General features: G+C 36.0%; 1 protein-coding gene across 1 annotated transcript; it reads right to left on the bottom strand.

Annotated features, from left to right (window-relative positions):
• Window positions 1–22,337: 22,337 nt before the first annotated feature.
• mRpL12 (mitochondrial ribosomal protein L12) lies at window positions 22,338–24,142 on the bottom strand. Its single transcript, XM_089638383.1, has 3 exons — window positions 23,970–24,142; window positions 23,570–23,867; window positions 22,338–22,648 (listed from the first exon to the last, which is right to left on the bottom strand). Exons 1-3 carry the CDS (start codon window positions 24,029–24,031, stop codon window positions 22,445–22,447), a joined length of 564 nt encoding a protein of 187 aa, XP_089494509.1. The 5' UTR covers window positions 24,032–24,142; the 3' UTR covers window positions 22,338–22,444.
• Between the last annotated feature and the right edge of the window lie 141 nt (window positions 24,143–24,283).

Below are 24,283 nucleotides of genomic sequence, written 5' to 3'. Positions count from 1 at the left end.
TGTTGAGTCTATTTTCTTAGAATTAGCTAAAGTATTATCATTTTGAATTGTTTTTCCGCGAGGGAAAACGGACGATATTCTATTTATGAAATCAACTTGTTAGTTCACTTGTATATAACAAAGCTCTATGATTTATATGATTGGTTAAATAATTTCTCACAATGAGACACTTTGCCAATTATCTTATAGTAATTAAGTCACCTTATATACACACCTGTAAAATTTACACATCATTTATAAATTGAAATAAGATTGAAAAAATAAATTAGTATTTTTTACAAGGTTTTCGTGTTTTTCTTTCTGAAGATGCAATCTGGTGAACTGCATGCTCCTGTCATTGAGCATGGTTTGTGTAATGAATGTAGGTTGGTAATTCGCATCTACCGATGTACACACTTATCTGCACAATTGTAGACCACCCGACATTATAGTGCCCACACCATGGACATAAGAAACAGTAGATGTACAACATTTGAGTATCATTTCGACAAGCTGGAGACAAACCTCCTGACAATCATTTTGGAGCCAGGAGAGTTCCAGCATGTCTTGAATAATTGATGACATTCGTACATTGACGGCCGGAGAGTGAGCACTGAAATGTCGAGACCCTGCGCAGAAAAGTAAAGTTCTCTAAACTATTTGCAGCACAAATCATTGTGGGACTTTTCTGCGCAAGGTATGAATGTACGTATCTTTTCTAAATAACAAATGTAGATCCTAGGAAATAAATTGTACAGCGCCCTTGAGGTGATTTTTCACAAAAACGGCGCTCTACAAATTATCCAATTATTATTATTACGTTTATAACCGAACTGACTAATACTGTCGCATCGGGTTGCATAGCGATACAAAATGACAAAGACATTGGTAGACTATCAGGGTTATGCCTTGTACACTTTAATACTGTCACATCGGGTTGCATAGCGATACAAAGTGACCAAGATATTGGTAGAGAATCAGGGATGTGCCTTGTACACTTTTATGTGACAAAGATACTGGTAGACATTCAGGGATGAGCTTAGTACACTTTAATATGAAAAAATTTTTGGCAGAGAATCATGGATGTGCCTTGTACACTTTAATACTGTCGCATCGGGTTGCATAGTGATACAAAATGACAAAGACATTGGTAGACTATCAGGGTTATGCCTTGTACACTTTAATACTGTCACATCGGGTTGCATAGCGATACAAAGTGACCAAGATATTGGTAGAGAATCAGGGATGTGCCTTGTACACTTTTATGTGACAAAGATACTGGTAGACATTCAGGGATGAGCTTAGTACACTTTAATATGAAAAAATTTTTGGCAGAGAATCATGGATGTGCCTTGTACACTTTAATACTGTCGCATCGGGTTGCATAGTGATAAAAAATGACAAAGATATTGGTAGACTATCAGGGTTATGCCTTGTACACTTTAATACTGTCACATCGGGTTGCATAGCGATACAAAGTGACCAAGATATTGGTAGAGAATCAGGGATGTGCCTTGTACACTTTTATGTGACAAAGATACTGGTAGACATCCAGGGATGAGCTTAGTACACTTTAATATGAAAAAAAATTTGGCAGAGAATCATGGATGTGCCTTGTACACTTTAATACTGTCGCATCGGGTTGCATAGTGATAAAAAATGACAAAGATATTGGTAGACTATCAGGGTTATGCCTTGTACACTTTAATACTGTCACATCGGGTTGCATAGCGATACAAAGTGACCAAGATATTGGTAGAGAATCAGGGATGTCCCTTGTACACTTTTATGTGACAAAGATACTGGTAGACATTCAGGGATGAGCTTAGTACACTTTAATATGAAAAAAAATTTGGCAGAGAATCATGGATGTGCCTTGTACACTTTAATACTGTCGCATCGGGTTGCATAGTGATAAAAAATGACAAAGATATTGGTAGAGAATCAGGGATGCGCCTTGTACACTTTAAGAAGGTACACTTTAATAAGCACATTTACACAGATATTGGTAGAGAATAAGAGATGTGCCTTGTACACTTTAATTAAATACACAGATAATTGTTTCTTTTGTCTCTCTGTGCTAATTTATATTTTTGTGCTTCATTTAAATATTTATTTATTTATTCACGGTAAAATCATTGTACCCCTAAAGAATTATAGTATAGCTAGTTATAAATAAAAATATAATTTTCTATATATTCAAATTTTCAATGCGATCATAATTTTTTTTTTTAAATTATTAACGACAATCTTAGCGATTCCTAAACATAACATCTAGGACTCGAACCCGGGACCCTTGCCTTGCCGGGGCACAGCTCTACCAACTGAGCTAATGGGACCCTATCTTTTTCAGTCATATTTAACTGTATCATACTTCGAATAAGAACTACTAAAACATTGTCTTCATTTTTCTCACTGCACATTGGCAGCTATCTTTTATTTTGGTCTCCGGTGACATTTTTGCTAGAATACTAATTTATCACTAAATACAAAAGATTGTTGCTGAGGCACTTCAGTTATGTATAAAAATAAAACAGTTTAATAGTAATATAACTGTAATTGTAAGTACGGAGACCCAATGAACACATTTTTGGGGGCAAAATAGCCACTTCAAGATATTTTTGTTCACCGACATTGCTGAACAGCCAGGACCATCAATGGCACCAGTATTGTCACTGTCTCCATCTCCAGAAAGCACCCAGGAATCATCAACATCTGCCGAAACACATCCGATCGACGAACCATTCTGATGTGACTTTAAGCCACTACAGAAGAAGGTCGGGGAATATGTTGTCTTTTCCTATAAAGGTGAACTATTTCCTGGACAGATTGTGACTTGTAACGAAGATGGACCTATAATTAAATTCTTGCAAAGAAGCCTAAAATTATGTTAATGGGCACAAAGGGAGGATGTGCTTCTATATAAATAAAAGCACAGGAGTCACCATGGGACCGAATATTTTTTTTTTTTTTTTTTTTTTTAACTTTATTTATTTTCAAATATTGAAGACAATATTAGTGATTTTTAAACGAAAATCTGAAACAGAAAAATCAGAAAAGGAAACGGTCACATCTGGGACTCGAACCCAGGACCCTTGTCTTTCCGGGACAATGCTCTACCAACTGCGCTAATGGGACCCTATCCTACTCCTTCACTTTTAACTGTATCATACTTCGAATAAGAACTACCAACATTGTCTTCATTTTTTTCACCGCACATTTTTATTGGCAACTATCTTTATGTATGATCGCAAGATTCAACCCGAACTAAATGCAATCCAGACAGCGTCTTTTAGATAAACCTATCTTATTTTTTATTTTTAATGTGCGACATCTGTTGACTTTTCTGCAAGTCTAGAATGAATATTAAGTTTTTCGGAATAACTTTATTGAGTAAAACCTCAAATTGTAATATTTAAATATTGAAGACAATATTAGTGATTTTTAAACGAAAATCTGAAACAGAAAAATCAGAAAAGGAAACGGTCACATCTGGGACTCGAACCCAGGACCCTTGTCTTTCCGGGACAATGCTCTACCAACTGCGCTAATGGGACCCTATCCTACTCCTTCACTTTTAACTGTATCATACTTCGAATAAGAACTACCAACATTGTCTTCATTTTTTTCACCGCACATTTTTATTGGCAACTATCTTTATGTATGATCGCAAGATTCAACCCGAACTAAATGCAATCCAGACAGCGTCTTTTAGATAAACCTATCTTATTTTTTTTTTTTAATGTGCGACATCTGTTGACTTTTCTGCAAGTCTAGAATGAATATTAAGTTTTTCGGAATAACTTTATTGAGTAAAACCTCAAATTGTAATATTTAAATATTGAAGACAATATTAGTGATTTTTAAACGAAAATCTGAAACAGAAAAATCAGAAAAGGAAACGGTCACATCTGGGACTCGAACCCAGGACCCTTGTCTTTCCGGGACAATGCTCTACCAACTGCGCTAATGGGACCCTATCCTACTCCTTCACTTTTAACTGTATCATACTTCGAATAAGAACTACCAACATTGTCTTCATTTTTTTCACCGCACATTTTTATTGGCAACTATCTTTATGTATGATCGCAAGATTCAACCCGAACTAAATGCAATCCAGACAGCGTCTTTTAGATAAACCTATCTTATTTTTTTTTTTAATGTGCGACATCTGTTGACTTTTCTGCAAGTCTAGAATGAATATTAAGTTTTTCGGAATAACTTTATTGAGTAAAACCTCAAATTGTAATATTTAAATATTGAAGACAATATTAGTGATTTTTAAACGAAAATCTGAAACAGAAAAATCAGAAAAGGAAACGGTCACATCTGGGACTCGAACCCAGGACCCTTGTCTTTCCGGGACAATGCTCTACCAACTGCGCTAATGGGACCCTATTCCCCTCGGTCCCTCGGTCCCTATCCCGGTCCCTATCCTACTCGGTCACTCGGACCCTATCCTACTCGGTCACTCGGACCCTATCCTACTCGCAGTTGGTAGAGCATTGTCCCGGAAAGACAAGGGTCCTGGGTTCGAGTCCCAGATGTGACCGTTTCCTTTTCTGATTTTTCTGTTTCAGATTTTCGTTTAAAAATCACTAATATTGTCTTCAATATTTAAATATTACAATTTGAGGTTTTACTCAATAAAGTTATTCCGAAAAACTTAATATTATTTATTTTCATTTCTTTACACATATTATACATATTAATAGATAATATAAAATAACATAATATATAATACCAAATAGTTTACAAAAGAAATGAAAACCCACTAAGGCACTGACTGCCTGAGTGTGGGTAATATAAAACGATTACTATATTTCAAGTACCTAAAGTATAATATACATTAGTAGAAAAAGTTTTTTTTTTTGTTTATAGTTATTATAAAAAGTAAAGAGAAAAACATTATGTACAATAATTTATAAAGTTTCAGCAAGTGAGTTGTAGAAAGGATAAATAAATTTATAGTAAAAGCGTTTCAATATCTGCGTCAATCAGCCATAATTTTACCTCTTTAATATATTCTATCTTTTTGTTTATCATTTGAGTTTGTAGTGGTAGAAGGTTGAATGTACGAGGACCAATGAAACTGCTATGCTTCTGCATTAATTTAGTATTGGTTTGGGGGGTGTAAAATATATTATTTGTTCTTTTGCTCATTCTGTTTTCATTTATTTTGAAATTGTTTTTGTTTTTAAATAGATATTTCATAGTTTGTAATATAAATAATTTACGAATGTTAAATAATTTAGATTCCTTGTATAATAGGTCGGTCGAAAATGTTTTATTTTTGTATTGTTTTTTATGTTTATATTGTATCCAAGAAGGGCTTGTCTTCGATCCCAGAACTAATAAGTTTTTTTTTTTTTTTTTTTTTCCATTATTTCTGGCTTTCACCCTTCAAGGGTGTTCTTGGCCATCATTTAAAATTATTGAGAAAGGTGTATTGAAAGTTGAATTTAAATATTAATTTTATTTAAATAGGCAAATTTCAAAATTATAATGAAAATTGGAGTCGAGTTCAGACTTAAAAGAGATGAAATGTTGAATGGAGGGGAGGCAATTTTAGTTAAGGCTTGATAGAAGAGAGGATATTTGTTTAGAGAGGGACAACCAAAAAATATGTGATCTAAAGTTCCCACTTCTAGACCACAGAATGTACAATCTGGGGAGTCAAGGACGTGAATTTTAAAAAGATGGGAAGGAACGGAACAATGTCCGATCCTCATTCGAATGAGTGAAGAAATTTCTTTTTTGGAAAAATGAGGGAATTGCTGAAACCACGGTTTTGATGGAATAGTCCTTTGTATTGAGGCATAGCAGGCTCCCTTGGATTGACTAGCAATGTGCCAATACTCTGACCAAACATTGCGGGATCTTTCTTTGATGATGGAAAAAATGTCAGATAAGGGAATGTGGTTTACGAGGGTAACAACAGGGTTGGACGCTCCTTGTTTTGCCAAGGCATCCGCAATATCATTACCCATGATACCAACATGTCCAGGAATCCAAATCAGAGTTACAGATTTACCAGAGCTTTGAATGGAGGCTATCATCTCTCGAATAAGGCATACAAAATGATCATCAGGATGAAGAAGAGGACTGGATTTAAGTTTTTGGAGGGAACTGAGAGAGTCAGAGAGAACGAGGGAATGTTCAAAATTATTTTTGATTATATATTTGAGAGATTCTATTATTGCAATGCACTCAGCTGAAAATATTGAAAATTGATTTGAAATTGAATGAAATATTCTATCATTAGAATTATTGTGGTAAACGTTAATACCTATACCACAGTTAGGAGAGTCGGGAGATTTGGATCCATCAGTAAATAAAAGAGAAAAGTTGGGCCATTTTGATAAAATAATGTCATTGAACATATTATTGACAGTTCGGGCCGGGAGATTGGAATGACTTTTAAAGATTCCGATCCCTTCTAATATTGTTGGGGAAAGGGTGACGTGACTATATTTTAGTTTGTATAAGGGAAGTAGATCATTTTGGATGATGTGGATCTCTGAGAGAGACTTAAAATTTTTACAGATGTCAGGAATAGGTTTAGTTGAAGCTCTGATTGTAGATGAATGGTTTGAGTCAATGAACAACGAGACGCTGGGGATAACCTGATGACATTTAGAATTTAAACATTTAAGAACAAATTTGTCAGCAAATAGTTGACGCCTTAAATAAAGAGGAGGATCAGAACATTCTACTTGAAGGGAATTGATGGGTGACGATTGCATCGCTCCAGTTATTATTCGCAAAGATTTAGATTGAATTTTGTCTAATTTATTAAGTACATTTTTTGAGGCGGTACTAAAAAGTGGGCAGGCATAGTCGAGATGGCTTCGAATAAGTGCATTGTAAAGCAACTTAATGCAAGTAGGGTGAGCTCCCCACCAAACGCCAGATAATGATCTGATGATATTTAAATTTTTTTCGTATTTAGTAACTAAATTATTAATATGGGAAGACCATTTAAGTTTCCTATCAAATGTTACTCCCAAAAATTTTACTTCAGAAGCGTTGGAGATTGGAGAATTTTTAAATAAAATTTGAACGGGGGGGTTTTTATGGCGGTTTGAGAAGGTGACACACTGAGTCTTTTGGATTGAAAGTTCAAGACCATGTAACGTGAGCCATGTGCAAAGGGCATTCATGGCTTCGTTAAGATATTTGACGGCGAGAGGGATGATTTTGGATGATAAGAAGAAAGCTATGTCATCTGCGAACTCGATAATTTTTATTTGTGGGGGAATAGTGACATGCATATCATATGTGTATATATTATACAGTAAGGGGGACAATACATCGCCTTGTGGTAAACCCTTCCAAATAGACCTACTTTGAGGAGAAATATCTGGAAGTTCAATGAAAATTTTTCTATCTAGAAATAGATTAATAATTGATTGGACAAACATGGGGGGAAGGCCAAGGCCTAGAAGTTTTTTTTTCAGGATTGGGATGGAAACATTGTCAAAGGCGCCTTCTATATCTATAAAGACGGCAAGACAAACTTCCTGTTTAGAAATTGATAAATTAATATCAGTGCTGATGATGGCAAGGTTATCCTGAGTGGATTTTTTTTTCCTAAATCCAAATTGAGATGGAGAGAGAAGCTGTTTACTCTCGACAAAAAATTCTAATCGGTTTTTAATTAATTTTTCATAAAGTTTACTGAGGGTGGATGAAAGAGCGATTGGCCTGTAGTTGGATCCAAAATTTGGAGATTTGTTTGTTTTTAAAATAGGGATGATTATTTGAGAACTCCAGTCATCAGGCATTATACCAGTCTGGAAGATTTTATTTAAGATGCTTAAGAAGTGGTTTAGAACATTATCATTACTATTTTTGATTATGCTGTAAGGCAGCGATTCTTAACCTCGGGTCGCGACCCAAGTTTGGGTCACGAGAGGTTTTGGGTTGGGTCGCGGAAATCGCGTATTGATATCCCGATCGATGTCACTAAACTAGTATAGTCACAATTATTACTACTCTCAGAACAAGGACATCTATTGTTCACAATCGCGACATGTTAGTTCTGTTTTAATGGGCGGAAGGGCGCGGGGCGCAAAGCGAGGAGTGCGCGCCATCGCCACCGCTCGGCTCACGCAGTCGGCATCGCTCGGTTCGGCTCGGTCACCACCCGCGCCGCCCGCCGCACCGCGCTGGTCGGTCGGTCTCGTCTCATCTCGGTCAGTTTGCTAGCGAGTTTGTTTACGATTGCACGCTCGTTCTCATACTGTTTTACGTGAATAACGTTTATACTTGACTACAATACACTCTTTGTTGACAACTACAAAGTGCTACAAAATTGTGATAATCAATTGTGGAAGATTAAAAGTGCAACTCGCGATTGCTGTTATCGAAAGAAGGTAAAATATTTTTTTCCAATTAATGACATTGTTAGCCTACAATTCGCCGATGAACGAATAGAATAGTATATTTCTATAATTTGTCGTTTTGTTTCAGTAAGTCTTTCGAATTGTGGACAGTCATGGCGAAACGGATGTTAACATACAAGCAAGAATTTTTAGCCTTAGGATTTATTGAAATAAAAGATCGCTCTGGTGTGCCACGTCCACAATGCGTGGTTTGTACGTAACTTCTTTCAAATGAATCGCTAAAAATAAACAAATTGAAGAGACATCTCGAAAAAGTCCATCCAACGTACGCAAATAAACCGCTTGCTTTTTGGAAAGAAAAAGAAACACAAACAAAGCGCATGAGACTTGATGCACCATCAAGTTCAGCAACAGTTTCGTTAGAAAAAACTATCTATGCTTCTTTCGAAGTAGCTTTAAAAGTAGCTCAATGTAAAAAACCCCATAGTATTGCTGAGCAGTTGATTAAACCAGCTGCAATAGCCATGGCAAGTACTGTCTGTGGAGATGAAATTGCGAAGAAGCTGGAAATGGTGCCAATTTCAAACGATACTGTGAAAAAGAGAATAGATTTAATGTCATCAGATATTTTAGAACAATTAATAACGGATCTCAAAAAAGCCATCAAATTTTCAATTCAAATCGACGAATCAGTTGATATTGAAGATTTCCCACAGCTGTTGGTGTACGTAAGATACAGAACTCCACAAAATTTCAATGAAGAGTTCCTGCTTTGTGAAAAGCTCTCTGAAACTACAACTGGGGCTGATATATTTCTTTTAATAGACAAGTTCTTTGTGGAACACCAATTACTGTGGGACAATTGTCTCGCAGTCTGTACAGATGGAGCACCGGCAATGATAGGGAGTCGCATCGGGTTTTGTGCCAAAGTCAAGGAACGAAATCCAGAGGTTGTTTTAATACACTGCTTTTTACATCGAGAAAACTTGGCTACACGTGATATGCAGCCAGATCTACATCAGGTGTTACAGGACGTAATACAAATTATAAATTTCATAAAGGCACGCGCTATGAACTCTCGGATATTTCGACTGATGTGCGAAGAAATGGGTTCAGAACACCAGAATTTATTATACCATTCGGATATTCGCTGGCTATCCCGCGGAAAGATTCTAGCTAGAGTTCTTTCTCTTAAAACAGAAATAGAAATATTTTTGACAGATAAAAGACACGAATGTGCTGATCGCTTCAGTGACAACAAATGGATGGCTAAATTGGCATATTTGGGTGATATTTTCCACCACTTGAATCAGTTGAACACAGAAATGCAAGGTCAAAATCGCACTGTAGTAGACATTTATGAAAAAATTACTGTTTTTAAAAACAAAACAAAACTTTGGCAAAATAAAATTGCTCAATGTCAATTGGCAGCGTTTCCAACATTAAACTTGTTTTTGGAAGATCTTAATCTTAATGGCAACCGTATTTTCGTGGAGACCATGCCTATTTTTTTAGAACATTTGAGAAGACTTGAAAATGAAATGGAAAGATATATTCCACAAAATGTCCATATCGTGAAATACAGTTGGGTAAGAAATCCATTTGAAGTAGATGTAATGGGCGTTGAAAACGATTCAGCTGGATAACAAGAAGAATTGCTCGAAATGCAAGGTGATGCACTTTTAAAAGAGAGATTTGCCAGAACGAGTCTCACAAAATTTTGGGCACAATTATCTGGGAAGCCTGTTCTGAGCAATGAAGCTGAAAAAGCCCTGCTACCTTTCCCAACTACTTATTTATGTGAAGCAGGATTTTCATGCCTTGCTGTTATGAAGAATAAGTACAGGAATAGGTTGGATCCTCAGCATGACATGCGGTGTGCACTTTCTATAAACATAACTCCACGTATACATGATCTTTGTTCAAAAATACAACACCAGGGTAGTCACTGATTATTTTGCTGTAAATTTTTTAACTGTTTTAATGCTGGTCTGATTTTAATACAGAACATTTAAATAAATTTGTTTATTTCTAATTTTACCAATACATCGTATAAATTTTATAGTATAAAATTACATAACCTGTCAATGGAAAAAAAATAAAAAATTAGATTAGGGTCGCGTACTTCAAATATATTCGTACCTTGGGTCGCCAGCCAAAAAGGTTAAGAACCACTGCTGTAAGGTATACCATCTCTGCCTGGAGATGAGTCCATGACTGTTGATAAACAATTTTTTAGCTCAATTAAGGTGAATGGAGAGTCTAGCCAATGATTAGACATGGGAGTATTATAGATGGGCGTTATTTCATCTAAGTTAGGAACAGAAGGGGGGGCAATTTTGTCCAAGAATTCATCTATCCATTTAGAATGGGACGCTCGAGGAGATGGTGAACTGAAGGAGGATCGAAATCTTCGGATCATAGACCAAACTTCCGAAATTGGAGTGTTCGGAGATACTGAACTGCAAAAGTTGTACCACCCGGATCTTTTTTTTGACCTCAATACCCTTTTGGCATTGGATTCAGCGTTTTTGTATATAAGATAGTTCTCCATAGTCATATTGTAACGATAGGAAAGAGATTTAGCTTTCCGAATTCTTACTACTTTGGAACATTCCTCATCCCACCAGGGAGTTGGAGGGAGTTTTTTGAGAGATTTAGTTTTAGGGGGAGGATTTGATTTATTTATTGCAGTTATGAGCATTGATTTGAAGTTATTATAATCATCTTTGACGGAAAATATATCGGTGGCGGGTGAATTTAGTAGGAACTTGTCCATATGAGAGTTAAATTCATCCCATTTGGTGTGTTTCGTTTTAATCTTTGTCGAAATATGAGACTTGTCCGATTGGAAAGAAGTTTGATAAGTAATGATGATCGGGAAATGATCACTGGAGCAAGGGTCGGGGGACACCACCCACGAGGAGAGAGAAGCCAGACTAGTAGAACATATCGAGAGATCCACTGCACTGGGGTTTGTGCTGGGGCGTGAGATCCTAGTAGGAGATCCGTCATTCAAAAGGAAAAGGTTGGATTGATCTAGGAAATCCATCACACTTCGACCATCTCGGTCGGAGAAAGCAGAACCCCAGACGGGGGAATGGGCATTAAAATCGCCTAATATAAAGAAAGGAGGGCTTAGTTGACTTACAATTTGCAACCAAGTTTGTTTATTGAAGTGGGCTGTTGGGGGAAGATAGACTGAAATAAAGGTTGTGTCCTTTATTTTAGCTGCAACCATTTGGAAGTCAGCATTGGGGGGTTTGATATTATTTATTGGGGAAAATGATATGGATTTTTTAATAAAAAGGGCAGCACCGCCGCCCGAACCTTCCGGGCGATCGTCGCGGAGACAGGAATACCCTCCCACATTAAAGTGGGTGGATGGAGTAAACCAAGTCTCCGAGATAGCAGCCAAAGAAATAAAGTTGGAATTTAATAGGTTAAGGAGATCAGATTTGTTAGAAATAGCACTTCGGCTATTCCACTGAAGTATTCTGACATCCTGAAGAGCCATTTTGAATAAATGATTTTAATGTGGAAATAATAGTAGCAGCGTTGGACGGTAGATTAGTTTGAGAAGAAATAAGGTCAATTAGAAGCATAATAAGAGTTTGGATAAATGAAGAATTGTCTTGGGAGAGTTTTTCAGAAAGTTTAAGAGAGTTCATTGAGGACGGATTATAATTATTTGCACACCCATTTGTGGCATTTGAAAGAGGTGAACCATTGGGATTTAAGAGCAGTGAGTTGTGTTGTTGCTGATCGTATCCAGGAGCCGGTTTAGAGATAGCGTTTTTGTATGTGAATTTAGTTGAACGAGAAGAAGTTGTTGTAGTGGAGGGAAGAGGGTTGGATGAGGAGTTGCTGGATAAAGCCTCAGCAAATGATTTTTTGACAGGCGGGAATAATTTAGAAGCCTGCAGAAAAGACAAGTTCTGAGAGGCCATAGAAATTTTAATATTTTTTTGGCGAGATTGTTCTGGGCAAGATGTGTTGATAGCTGTATGTGAGCCTGAGCAGTTAAAACATTTAGGTGAGGAGGAAGAAGGACATTGGTCAGCTGCGTGGTTTTCTCCACATTTAAAACATCTGGGTTGAGATCTGCATGCAGCTTTGGTATGACCAAAACGGCAGCAATTGAAACATTGAGTGGTGGGATATGTATACATTTCAACTGGTAATGAGTTGAAGAATAAATATATATGGGAGGGAAGAGATTGACCTTCAAAGGTGATAACAACAGATTGGGAGGGCTTCCAGGTAATTATACCCTCAGAGAAGTCCTTGTAATTTAGCCTCCTGGCTTTTATGGGATTGCCAATGTGTTGGGGGGTTGAAAGTGAAGACAGAATTTCTTCGATGGACAGATCGGTCGAGATACCTCTGACCAGGCCCATGCGAGTGACATTGAAAGTAGGGATATATGCCTTGAACTTTGAATTAGATGAAATGAAGATATTTTTGATGAAACTGTTGGCAGCTGGCCCTGAGAGGAATTCGACGGAGATTCGGAAGCGACCCTCGGCTTTTACACCTCCAGGTTTGATTGAAAGATTCTTGCTATTTGATAGGAATTTGCCAAATTCAAGAGGGTGGATGGTTTTTCCTTGCTCAGTTTTTTGGGCGTATGCTATGAATGGGCCACGGGAATGAGGAGAATAAAAGTTTGTTGGAGGAAGTTGAGAAAGTGCTGGTGGGGACAGTGAAGTCGAAGGCAAGTCAAGTTTTATTGGGGAAGAAGGAGTAAATTTCCTTTTTTTGGTAGAAGTCAAGATGACAGAATCACTGTCAGAAATTTCTACATTTTCCCCGTCTGGGGGGTCTGGAGAGGGATCTGGGGGCTTTGTAGGGGCTCCAGGGGGGAAATCTTCCTCCATTATTCACAACAGTAAACAACTACAATAATAGTATGAAAAATGACAGAAGTAAAAAAGTTTATAAATATCTGGAAATCAGCAGCGAAAAGTGACTCCTGGAAGATCAGGAGGGAGAAGAAACCTCAAGGCACAACACACTACACTTTTTTTTTGCCAGAAAACAAAAAAGAATGGTAAAAAATTAATTTTAGATAGAGCAAAACAAAACAACTGATGACAGCCAAATGTTATTGTTGCAATCGACTAATAAGTTATAGGTGGAAATTTGAAGTCTCTCGTAGCGTTTCTTTTTTGTGGAATTGTGTTTTAAAGTGTAAAATATTCGACTTTGAATACAAGCGGAACTATTTTGTGGGATTTGGAATTCTTAATAATGTTTATTACTGCTGCTAGCAGTGGGCGCACAAAATAAAACTAGTAATTTGTAAGCGAATTTTATTTTCAAAGTCCTAATAGTGATAGTAGAATGCGATTTGCCTGTAAACTGTCGGATTCCTGAGGTGCTGCATCTTACGGACTACGAAGATTCATGCCGTTATTCTGAAGCCTCTTGCTACCCACCATTACTCCACTACATGTTTCTGCTGCTGGAGGGATTGCAAGACAATTTGTCGTGAGGTGTCAGGGGAACCTCGGACTTATAGGCATAAGTCTTTTGGCTCAGGGGGCATTGTAGCAGTTCAATTTTGCCCTGCCACTAATTTTATAACAACTGACAAGACCTCTCAGTTGTTTATGTGACGCATGCTTTATGGCGCCTTCTAGAGAGAGCTCCAGACAGAATTTCGGGAGCGGCAAGTCAGTACCAATCGGGCAGCCAGCTGAGGACGACGCGACTAGAGGGAAGACACGAGCGAGCACTCCAGTCGACAATCTTGCGGGCAAGCGATGACGCCATTAGTTTGTAAAACTAACTCACTGGTCATCGGATTGCACCGTTTTATAAATTTAACAACGCTTTGAGTGTTGTTTGGCGCCCTTCACTCGTTAATCAGGTCAGATAATTTTATGTCATCACACACAATGTCACACTTCAATGTAATTTAAATTCCGTCCGTGCGCTCAGTACTTCGTATTGACGCTCACCCTTGAGATGTATCTAATATTGTTGTTAAGTTGAGATCTCTATCTCTTTAAGATGTTGGAATAAATGTAATATTGGAATTCTTTTCCCTTTTATTCTTACAATCTTAGCAATACCCGATGTTGGTTCCCTTTTGGCTGTGACAATGGCGGCCCAAACGTGGCTTATTAGAATTATTATTTCAGATTGTTACAATGGCTACCCAACGTAGTTTTAGCCGTTACAATTTATTGACCAGTCATTGAAAGTCCACTTCCCCACTCCTCGCAATATGGTTTGTTCCCCTCACCCTTATCAGCATATCCATGGTTTGTCATGTCTATGGCCCACTTGAATTTATAATTTCTGTTTATACTAGGACATTTTGGTACTGCTGATATTTTGTAAGAAATATAAAATAGGTTTTTAGGCAAGTTTTTTTTTACACTACAAATTTATTCAAGATAAAAAACGCAATTATTGTAAAACATCAATATGGTGGTCCCCCATACAAAAGCCAATTTTCATTTCATGTAATTGTACCTTTATTATTAATTTGTAACTTTAAATTATTTTCCATGGCCCCGGGTGAAAATAGTTAGCTTATAAAGTAATTAAGTAGAATCAAAGTATTTTTCAAAATTTTTTTCATATTAAGCGTGGCCAGCAATCCTAAAAGATTACCACATAAATGAATGAGACCGACAGTTGTGTGGCCAAATGTTAATGAATAAATTTTCTGTAACGATTTAAAATGTGCTATTTTCGATTTGCCGTCAAAACAACAGCGTTGTTGCGCATCGGGCAATGTTGATGCCAGCCATCACTGGTGTTTTCTACTTTTTTTTTTTTTTTTTTTTTATGTTCTTTATTCAGTAAAGTTTATACATTACAGTAAACGGGTAAATTTTTGGCCACCACACTAGGCACATGCCCGTGTTGTAGTGGTCAATTTTATGTTAAGTATAATAATACAAATTGAAAATAAGTTGAATGAAAACAGAATAATGTAAAAATAAAATAAAAAATTTATACATCTAAAACAAGTATGAAGTATAAAGGAATTAAAAATAATGCAAAATATCTACATAAGTTTAAGATATATGAATATAAAAAATAGGTGTGGAAAACAGAAAAATTTAAAATAATATAAAAAGTATATCAAAGAGAATACATATTATTGAATTAAAAATAATACAAGGAGCATGTTTCAAAAAAAAATTAAGAAAAAATAAAAAGAAAAAATACAAGTGCATTTGTGTAATTAAAATAGAATTAAAAATGTAGTAAAAATACAAGTACATTAAGTACAAGTGTATTTCTAAAAAAAAGAATACAAATATAATATAAAATCAAAGAAAGTACTATTTGGTAAGAAAGTAGGGATAAGTTATATCTTGATGAGCGATTTGCATGTGCTTGTTATGGTAACATAGGTGTATAGATATATATCGGCAATTTTTGTGTAAATCCACGTTTGAGCTACGGCTAAGGATATGTACTCAAATATGGAATTTTTTTTTTTTTTTTTAAATATATATATATATACACATACATATATATACATACACAGACATACATAAATGCATATATAAATACATTCATATACATCTATATATGAACACACACAAACGTAATGTGTATTCACATATATACATACATATACAGATACATGGTTAATTTTATTATAATGGTTTAGAAGTTAGGAACTCATGTATTCTTTAAAAAAGGCTCGTCCCCTTTCAGATATCCAGTTTTGGACACGTATAATAAAAAGGGATATAGTATTAGTAGATTTTATGTCCCTGTCCAACGCGTTGTATATTTTAGGGGCGATGTACCAGAATTGTCGTTGAGCGAATGTGGTTCTAGTTTTTGGGACCACGCATCCCAGATTTGATGAAAAGCGGGTGTTTACTTGGTGTTGAGGAGCCACTAACAAGTCATTTTTTCGTATGTAGCATAAGCTTGTCTTAATGAATAGCTGGCGAATATCTAAGACCCTAATTTTAGTAAATAGTATTTTGGAGGGATAGGTAGGATGACATTTAAATATAATTCTGAGGACTAGTTTTTGTACTGTAATTATTGGATTAATGACGGATTCTGCACAGCCACCCCATCCCAGAATACCATATGCTGCTATCGATTGAAAAAGGGCAAAATATACGCTTTTTAGAGTCGTTAGGTCTAAGATGGATCTAAGAGAGCAGAATATGTGGGAGAGTTTACGAAGTCTTTTTGTTGTTTCTTTTATATGGGTTTCCCAGCGTAGTTGGTCATCGATTATTATTCCCAAGTATTTAACTTCCTTTGAAGATTTAAGAGTTGAGCACGTGCATTGAATATTAGGTGAGGTTTGAGGAGTCTGTATGTTGAGTGAACACGAGTGGATGGTAGGTTTGGGGCAGTTATTGGGAAAGCTATGTTTGGGTATGGAAAACGTCATGTATTGTGTTTTGTCGATATTGAGTGTGAGGAGGTTTGTGTCTAGCCAATGCTTAACTTTTGTTAGGCCAATATTTGTTTTGTTTGTAACTGATTGCCATGTTTCATCTTCAAATATTAAGACTGTATCATCGGCAAATGAAATTATCTTGCCTCCAATATTCATAGTGCATAATGTGTTGATATATATGAGAAATAGAATTGGCCCTAGTACACTACCTTGAGGGACCCCATAGGACATGGATAATTTTTTGCTCATATATATTTTGTCAGAGTGGATAAGGGTTTGTTGTGTACGATTTGTTAAGTAGTTTTTAAACCATGTGTAGGCTATCCCTGTAATGCCGATCTGTTGAAGTTTTTTAAGTAGTAAAGGATGGGAAACCGTATCAAATGCTTTTGCGAGGTCAAGGAAAACAGCAAGTGGTTTGCGACCTTTGTCAAGATTTTGGGAAACAATTTTTGTGAGAGCAGCTATTGCATCAGAGGTATTCCTCCCTTTGCGGAAGCCATATTGGTTATCCGATAGTATTTTATTATTTTCAAGGAACTTGCAGAGTCTATGTTTCACCGCCTTTTCTATAATTTTAGAAATAGTGCTGAGTAATGATATCGGTCGATAATTATTAACAGATAATTTATCACCTGTTTTGAAGATAGGGATTATTGTGGCCTGTTTTAAAGAGTTAGGGAATATTCCAGTTTTAAAGCTTAAGTTGATTATGTGTTTAAGAGGTGGGGCTATAAATTTTTGAATGTGTTTGATAATTTTTGTTGAAATTTGATCTTTCCCGGCAGAGTTACTGTTTTTAAGAGATGAGATAAGTTCTATTATTTCTAGTTCAGTGGTGGGAGTGAAGTGAAAAGGGTTATAGCTGAGATTATTGACATGTATATTTTTTGCAAGATCTTTCTCCGAGACGTTGTTTTGGTCTAGAATATTTTTTGCTAATTTATGTCCGATATTGGAGAAAAATTGATTGAAATGGTCGGATATTTTTTCAGGTTCGGAATTGACATGAGTTGTTTGGTCTTCTATGTTAATTTTAACAATGGGTGAGTCGATTTTATGAATATTGGCTATATCTTTTATGATATTCCAAATTTTTTTTTTGTCATCAGTAGCTTCACTGATTTGTTTTTTGTAGTAATCTCTTTTAACACTGTTAATAATTTTTTTGCAGTTGTTTCTCTAATGTTTATAAAATATGAGTGAATCATAATCATTGGGATTTTTTCTACAGAAGTTATGAATCTTGTCACGTTTTCTGATACAGTGAAGAATACCTGCAGTGATCCATGGTTTGAGTTTTGTGTCGGATTGTTTTTTTTTACTTTTTGTGTATGATGTTGCATCGGCCAAGTGGTTTTGTAAAGTATTTGTAAATATTTCGCATGCAGAGGTGGTATCGGTACAAGAATAGACAAGTTCCCAGTTTTCTTTAGAGACATTATTTAGGAGAATGTCATAGGAAATTTTTTTTTGAGGGAGAGTATTTTGAGGTAGTTTGTGAATATTTTGGTTGATGGAAGTGATGGTTGCATAGTGATCTGTGACAGTTGACTGATATACAATGGATTTGCTGTCTAGTTTACTCTTAACAAAGACGTGATCTATACAACTACTAATGTTTGAATCTGATTCTCTGGTTGGGGCTGTGACGGCTGGGAAATATCCTAATAAAGTTAGTGTATTTAGGTATTCATTCGCTTGGGGATGCATTCTGTTGATTATGTTAATGTTGAGATCACCAATAAGATAGGTGTTTTGGCTGTGTTCTATATTTGTTAAGATTTCATGCAGAGATTGTATGAATGGGGTTATATTATGTGTGCTTGGGGATCTGTATACAGTAATGATTGTTATATGATTATCAAGTTGAATTTTAAGACAGTTTGCGATCTTAATTGTGACCTCTTTGACTGAATGTATGATGTGGTTTTTAATGTAAACAATAACGCCATCATTTTGAGTTTGGTTTTGGAGTGTATTATAGTGATTGTAGTTTTTTATCGTTTTTGGGACGAAATTTTCTTTAATCCAGCATTCGCTCAGAACAATTACATCGAAATCTGAGGCAAGGTGAGTGAGAAGAATTAAGAGTTCATCAAAATTATGGTTTATACTTCTTATATTCATAGAGAATATCGTAAGGGTAGAGTTCACTAGTAATAATTGACGTACTACTTCAGTGTCATTAGTAGTTGTACATGGAATCGGTGTTATGTTGTCTAGTAAGTCTGTTATGTCATCCATTATTTGATTTTTTGTTTTGTATTAAATTTAACGTTATTGATTTTGACAGTAGATTACTGGAAAGAGGTGATTGTATTGAGTTATTTGATCGATTAAAAACAATGATGGGGTACATGCTTTTGTTAAATGTCTTTGGGCTAGAAAAATCCAATAATATGTTTTTTGTAACAGAGAGTATCAAGTAATATATAGATGAATATATAACAATATACAGGAGAATCAAGTAAAATAAAAGTATACCAAAGGATGAAAATTGATCATAAGTTATTTGGTGAGGGAGATAAAAGGTTTTTGGTTTTTTCATTGATAAGTATTGTGTTGAGTTATTTGATCGATTAAAGACAATGATGGGGTACATGCTTTTGTTAAATGTCTTTGGGCTAGAAAAATCCAATAATATGTTTTTTGTAACAGAGAGTATCAAGTAATATATAGATGAATATATAACAATATACAGGAGAATCAAGTAAAATAAAAGTATACCAAAGGATGAAAATTGATTATAAGTTATTTGGTGAGGGAGATAAAAGGTTCTTGGTTTTTTCATTGATAAGTATAACGGGCGTCCCAACGTCTTTGCGTACATATACTTGTCCCCCTCTGGTCCAGGCAAACTTAAAAATATTGTCTCGTATAGCCTTACGTGCAAGAAACCAATGATGTTTAGCTCGAAATGTCAAGTGTTCATTGATGTAAATCTGGGAGCTCTTTCCTGCCATTCCTATGATATTTGTGTTTAGTTTATCCTCCCGATTTGCAGATCGCTTGTTAAATGTTTTTATGTCATTTAAGAAGATGTCACGGTCATCGTTTGTTTTGAATCTGAGGATTATCGGCCGTTGTAAATCTTTGTTGGTTTTTTGTCCAGTACGGTAGGCTGCTTCCACGTTTTTCACTTCTGTTCCGGCATTTGTAATTTTTTGGATATTGAAAATAACATTTTTTAAGTCTTCTCCGCTTATTTCCGGGATTCCTCGTATTTCTACGTTTTTCGACCTGTTTTCCCTGTCTAAATTTTCAAATTGTCCTTCTATTTGCTCTAAGCGCGCTTCAAGATCACAGTTTTTTTTTTCAAGTTTTTTGTTTATATTCTCGAGTTCGTGGACTCGAAGTAGGATATCCTCGTATTGTTTACTCATTGCTGAGATTGTGGCGAGAATTTGGGTGTTTTGGTCGAATATTGCGTTTTGTTTTAATAGTAGTTCGTTGTCCAAAGTTGAGGCACCGCTGGCAGTGACATTGAAAGCCGGAGTGTCAGATAGGCATTTCTTGCATTTAATTTGGGCGCGTCGCTCCTTAGTGAGTCGACGGTATGAGGTCTCTGCCACTCCGCTGCAGTGCAAATGGAATATTCCCTTGCACACGGCGCAGGTAAATACGGACTCGTCGGAGAGAGTGGGTTCTGAACAGGCTTTGCAATTATTCATGTTGTGGTTATGTGGTTAGTTAGGTGGTAAAGTTGTCCTTGCGCCTGTTGGCAGGCAAAATTCGTAACACGAGTGATAAATTTTGAGTAGTAGTGAAGACCGCTGAAGAACTAAATTCACTTTTATATTGGGTTAGTAAATGATCCAATGTGCACTAAAAACTTTGATTTCTATTATTTATAAAAATAACAAAAAATATATTATTTTGATGTTTATAAACACTGTCACCATCTACTGGGCAATAGTTGAATTAAAAATATTTTCCTTCGCAAGTTTGCAAGCGTTGCCATCTATTGATTCGTAGGCGTAACTCAGTTTATTTTATAAATTTTATGTATGTAGGTATTTACTGACATCTATTGACTAGTAGATTAAATATGTCATATGTAGGTAGTGCATCCAAATAATATGTTAAAATCTCGGTTTTTTAATTTTTTGTAATGAGTTTCTATTAAGAATGCGATTCAGTACATACATAAAATCAGTTCCAGAATTTCCGCCGCACTATGATGCACAGATACACAAGTTATATGATGTTTACATTAAACTTTTGCGCTTTATTTCACTATTTTATACGGAGCAAAATTATACTTGACGTCTGTCCTTGACTTGTCAATAATGATTGATGATATGTTTTTTTTATAATGACGTTGTAGCCAGTTGGAACAGTTTCGGAATGTGCAGTTTTAGATCATTTTAAATCAGTCAATAATTATGAATGAAAATAACACATTTTTAGTACAATGATCGGGATCATTAAAATAAACTTTTAGGGCGGGTTGTTTCCAAAATTTGAACAATTCATCAAATTTTAAGGTTAAAATTCATGTTTTGTTAATATTTCATCGTTGACCGGTTGTTTCACAGTACTTAGATAGTAACAGAACTTGAATATTAACTTTGAAATTTGATGAATTGTTCAAATTCTGTGAAACAACCTTTCCCTACATCCTCCATATATTTTTAAAAGTATTCATAGTTTATGAAAATACTCCATTACGCCAAGTTACTGAAAATGATTTTTGGATAGCAATATCAACAGGTATAAGTGTGATGGAAATTAGGGTTGGAACAAAGCCGGGTTTATTCAAAAATGATTTGCCCAGTGGGTTTTTCAGACTAAGGTTTGAAAATTTGATCGCCTGTCCTTTTTTTAAAAGCCTAGAACAAAATAAAGAATAGGTGTATATGTAAAATAAGTGCAATCTCCTACTTAGGAACCCCTTTTCTTATATTGTTTTATTGTACAATGTGGCAAATTAAGTTATAATTATGATCTGAATTTTAAAAAAAAATTATTGAGGAACTTCACAAAATAAAATATGCATTTTGGGGATGTTTCTTTTTTCATAAATCAAACAATGGGAATATCAACCTTATCGTGATAGGAGTTTTTTTGGGTCGGGAAAAATCATGCCAACCCTGATGAAAATAAGTCAGCATTTGGGACTAACTAAATTGCATTCATGAAAATTAATAAACATTACAATTCATCAGAGATGTGCAAAATGGGAATGGGTCAAAACTTTTCCATTTGAAAATGCAAAATGGTTTTTAGAAAAGCATTTCAAAATCATTGTAAAAACATAGAAACTGCTATCTAACATTTAATATTACAGCGTCATGGCCCCATGCTCAGTATTTTTTGTAATGGTATCACTCAATTGCCAGGGCTTCTACCAGGGAGCAACTTGACAAATGTAAATTATCTCTCATAGCGAGGTTGAGGACCGACTGATATTTGGGGCTTATGAAAAAAAGATGAATGGAGATAGTAGGAATAATGTTGCAAATAAGCATTTAAAATGGAAAATGCATTGAGAAAAGCATTTAGAATGCAAAATGGTTTTTAGAAAAGCATTTAAAATGCAAAATGGAAAATACCCATTTTGCATTTCCATTTCAAATGGATTTATTTGAAATAAAGCACATCTCTGCAATTCATATTACGTTGGTAGTAGCTATACTATTTATTTAAACTAAAAATGCACATAACAGTAACATATTATAAAACAACTTAAATCTACACTCCCGTCATATATTTATTCTATTTCGATGGTTGCGCCCACTTTGGACAGAGCTTCCTTCAGCTTGTCGGCCGTTTCCTTGTCCACTCCCGCTTTCACTACGGTGGGCACGCTCTCCACAAACTTCTTGGCCTGCACCAGGTTGAAACCTTCCATGAGGTTCTTCACTTCCTTGATAACGGCTACTTTCTGCTTGTCGTCGAATGCTGTCATTTTTACCTGCAAAGCAACGGAAATAATACTAGAATTAACGTAAATCTCATATTAATTCCTTTCCCTCCCCTCATTCAGGTCGGGGACTTTGAACAGGCGTTCCTATCGTGGGCTTCTTCAGTGGCCTCCGTCCATTGCAGGCACAGCCTCTCCTCGCAAAACCATAAATAAATGATAAAGGATATTTTACACGGAATGTGGAATAAGAGATTGCCTCTGTAGCATAGTAACCTATGCAATCCACTTTCCTCTTCACCAGAAAGTATGCAAATATACATTAAATTTATTAGTTTATAATTTATTTTTTGTAAAAATAATCTCATTACTATGTCAAAGTATTTTCAGGCAATTTCTAAAACTTTTATATAACAAGTGTACCACAATTTTCACAGTACAAGTTTACTATAGTTAAAGTTAATTGGCAACCAGTACATTTCATAGTACAAGTTTACTATAGTTAAAGTTAATTGGCAACCAGTACATTTGTATCTCTGCAATAAAATGTTGATTATTCTAGTTTTATAAATGAAAATAGAAATAACTTTCAAGTATGACAGATTATTAATTCAGAATTTATTAAAAATAATTTCCCTCGTGGTCTGTCATCTTTGAGGATGCTGTGTGGAGGGTATTTTCATGTTAATAAAGTAAAGGAAGTTCTGGGAAGGAAGCAGGTATGAGGAGTGGGTAGGAATATGGGGGTCAGTGTGTCCAGGTGTGACGGACTTCCCACTGCGGTACAAGGCGATGGGTTGATAAGAGTCCTGCTGCAGAGGTCAAAGGGTCTCTCTCAACCAGTGTCTCCCGATTCAGCCCGCCATGCAGTAGGTGGGCACATGCGTCTGCCCTATGAACCCGGGCACCCCTGCTAAGTCACCATTCGTAACGAACCACTTGGGGTGACCTATGGCAGAAATGTATGCTTACTGTAAATTCTGTCTGGACTCTTTTGGCAACCGGCGCATCCTCTGGCTCTTCGGACGACCCTGAACCCTTCTGCATCGTGAATCCTCCCATGGGCATCATGGGCTGGTCAGGGAGATTTAGTCGCTTTTTAAGGAGCTGACTGAGATCGCTCACTTCTAATAAATTTAGACCTGAAATATCAGTGGCAATTTTCTCCAATTTAGCTGAATATATTTTGTTCGTGCCTTCCGGTGTCGGAATTAGAAGAGGTTCTGAAGGGGTGGCTAATCCTGCTGCTGTCGACTGACGGGCTATATTGCTGAAATTAAATTAAATCCAAATATTCAATCATCATTTTTGGAAACCGGAAAAGTTAGGTTAAGCTATGCATTATGTCAGATTACTAAAGAACATGGCATACCATCGTACGAAGTTTCTCAGTTGAGAAACTCGCGACCGGGAAAGCATCTGAACCACATTCATTGTGTAATTATGTTATTTAGAAACAGAGAAATTAAATAAAGATACTTGCACCCCGTGTAAAATAAATCCACTTGGGAAAATTTACAAGTGTAGTTTTTATCTGTTTGGTTGGTAGCCAGTACGCAAGAAGTAATGGCGGGGACAGTCGGTACAACAGATTATAGTCTTGCCGCTGATGGCCCCACGTGACTTCTCCCTCTTTCTCATAAACGACGCAAATAACAGAAAGAGATATCGAAACGGTGTCTCAGT

This window comes from Hesperophylax consimilis, chromosome 12 (assembly GCF_061612785.1).
Source record: "Hesperophylax consimilis isolate HC1 chromosome 12, BYU_Hcon_1.0, whole genome shotgun sequence".
Lineage (NCBI taxonomy): Eukaryota > Metazoa > Arthropoda > Insecta > Trichoptera > Limnephilidae > Hesperophylax > Hesperophylax consimilis.
The sequence above is the reverse complement of the archived record's forward strand: the minus strand, read 5'-3'. Positions and strand labels throughout refer to the sequence as shown.

Excerpts from the sequence above, each read along its gene's own strand:
- mRpL12 (XM_089638383.1), bottom strand. The coding sequence starts at position 24,031 with ATGAATGTGGTTCAGATGCTTTCCCGGTCGCGAGTTTCTCAACTGAGA. Across the intron at positions 23,868-23,969 it reads CTGAGAAACTTCGTACGATG|CAATATAGCCCGTCAGTCGA; the intron begins GTATGCCATGTT and ends ATTTAATTTCAG. Across the intron at positions 22,649-23,569 it reads GAGTCCAGACAGAATTTACA|GTAAAAATGACAGCATTCGA; the intron begins GTAAGCATACAT and ends GTTGCTTTGCAG.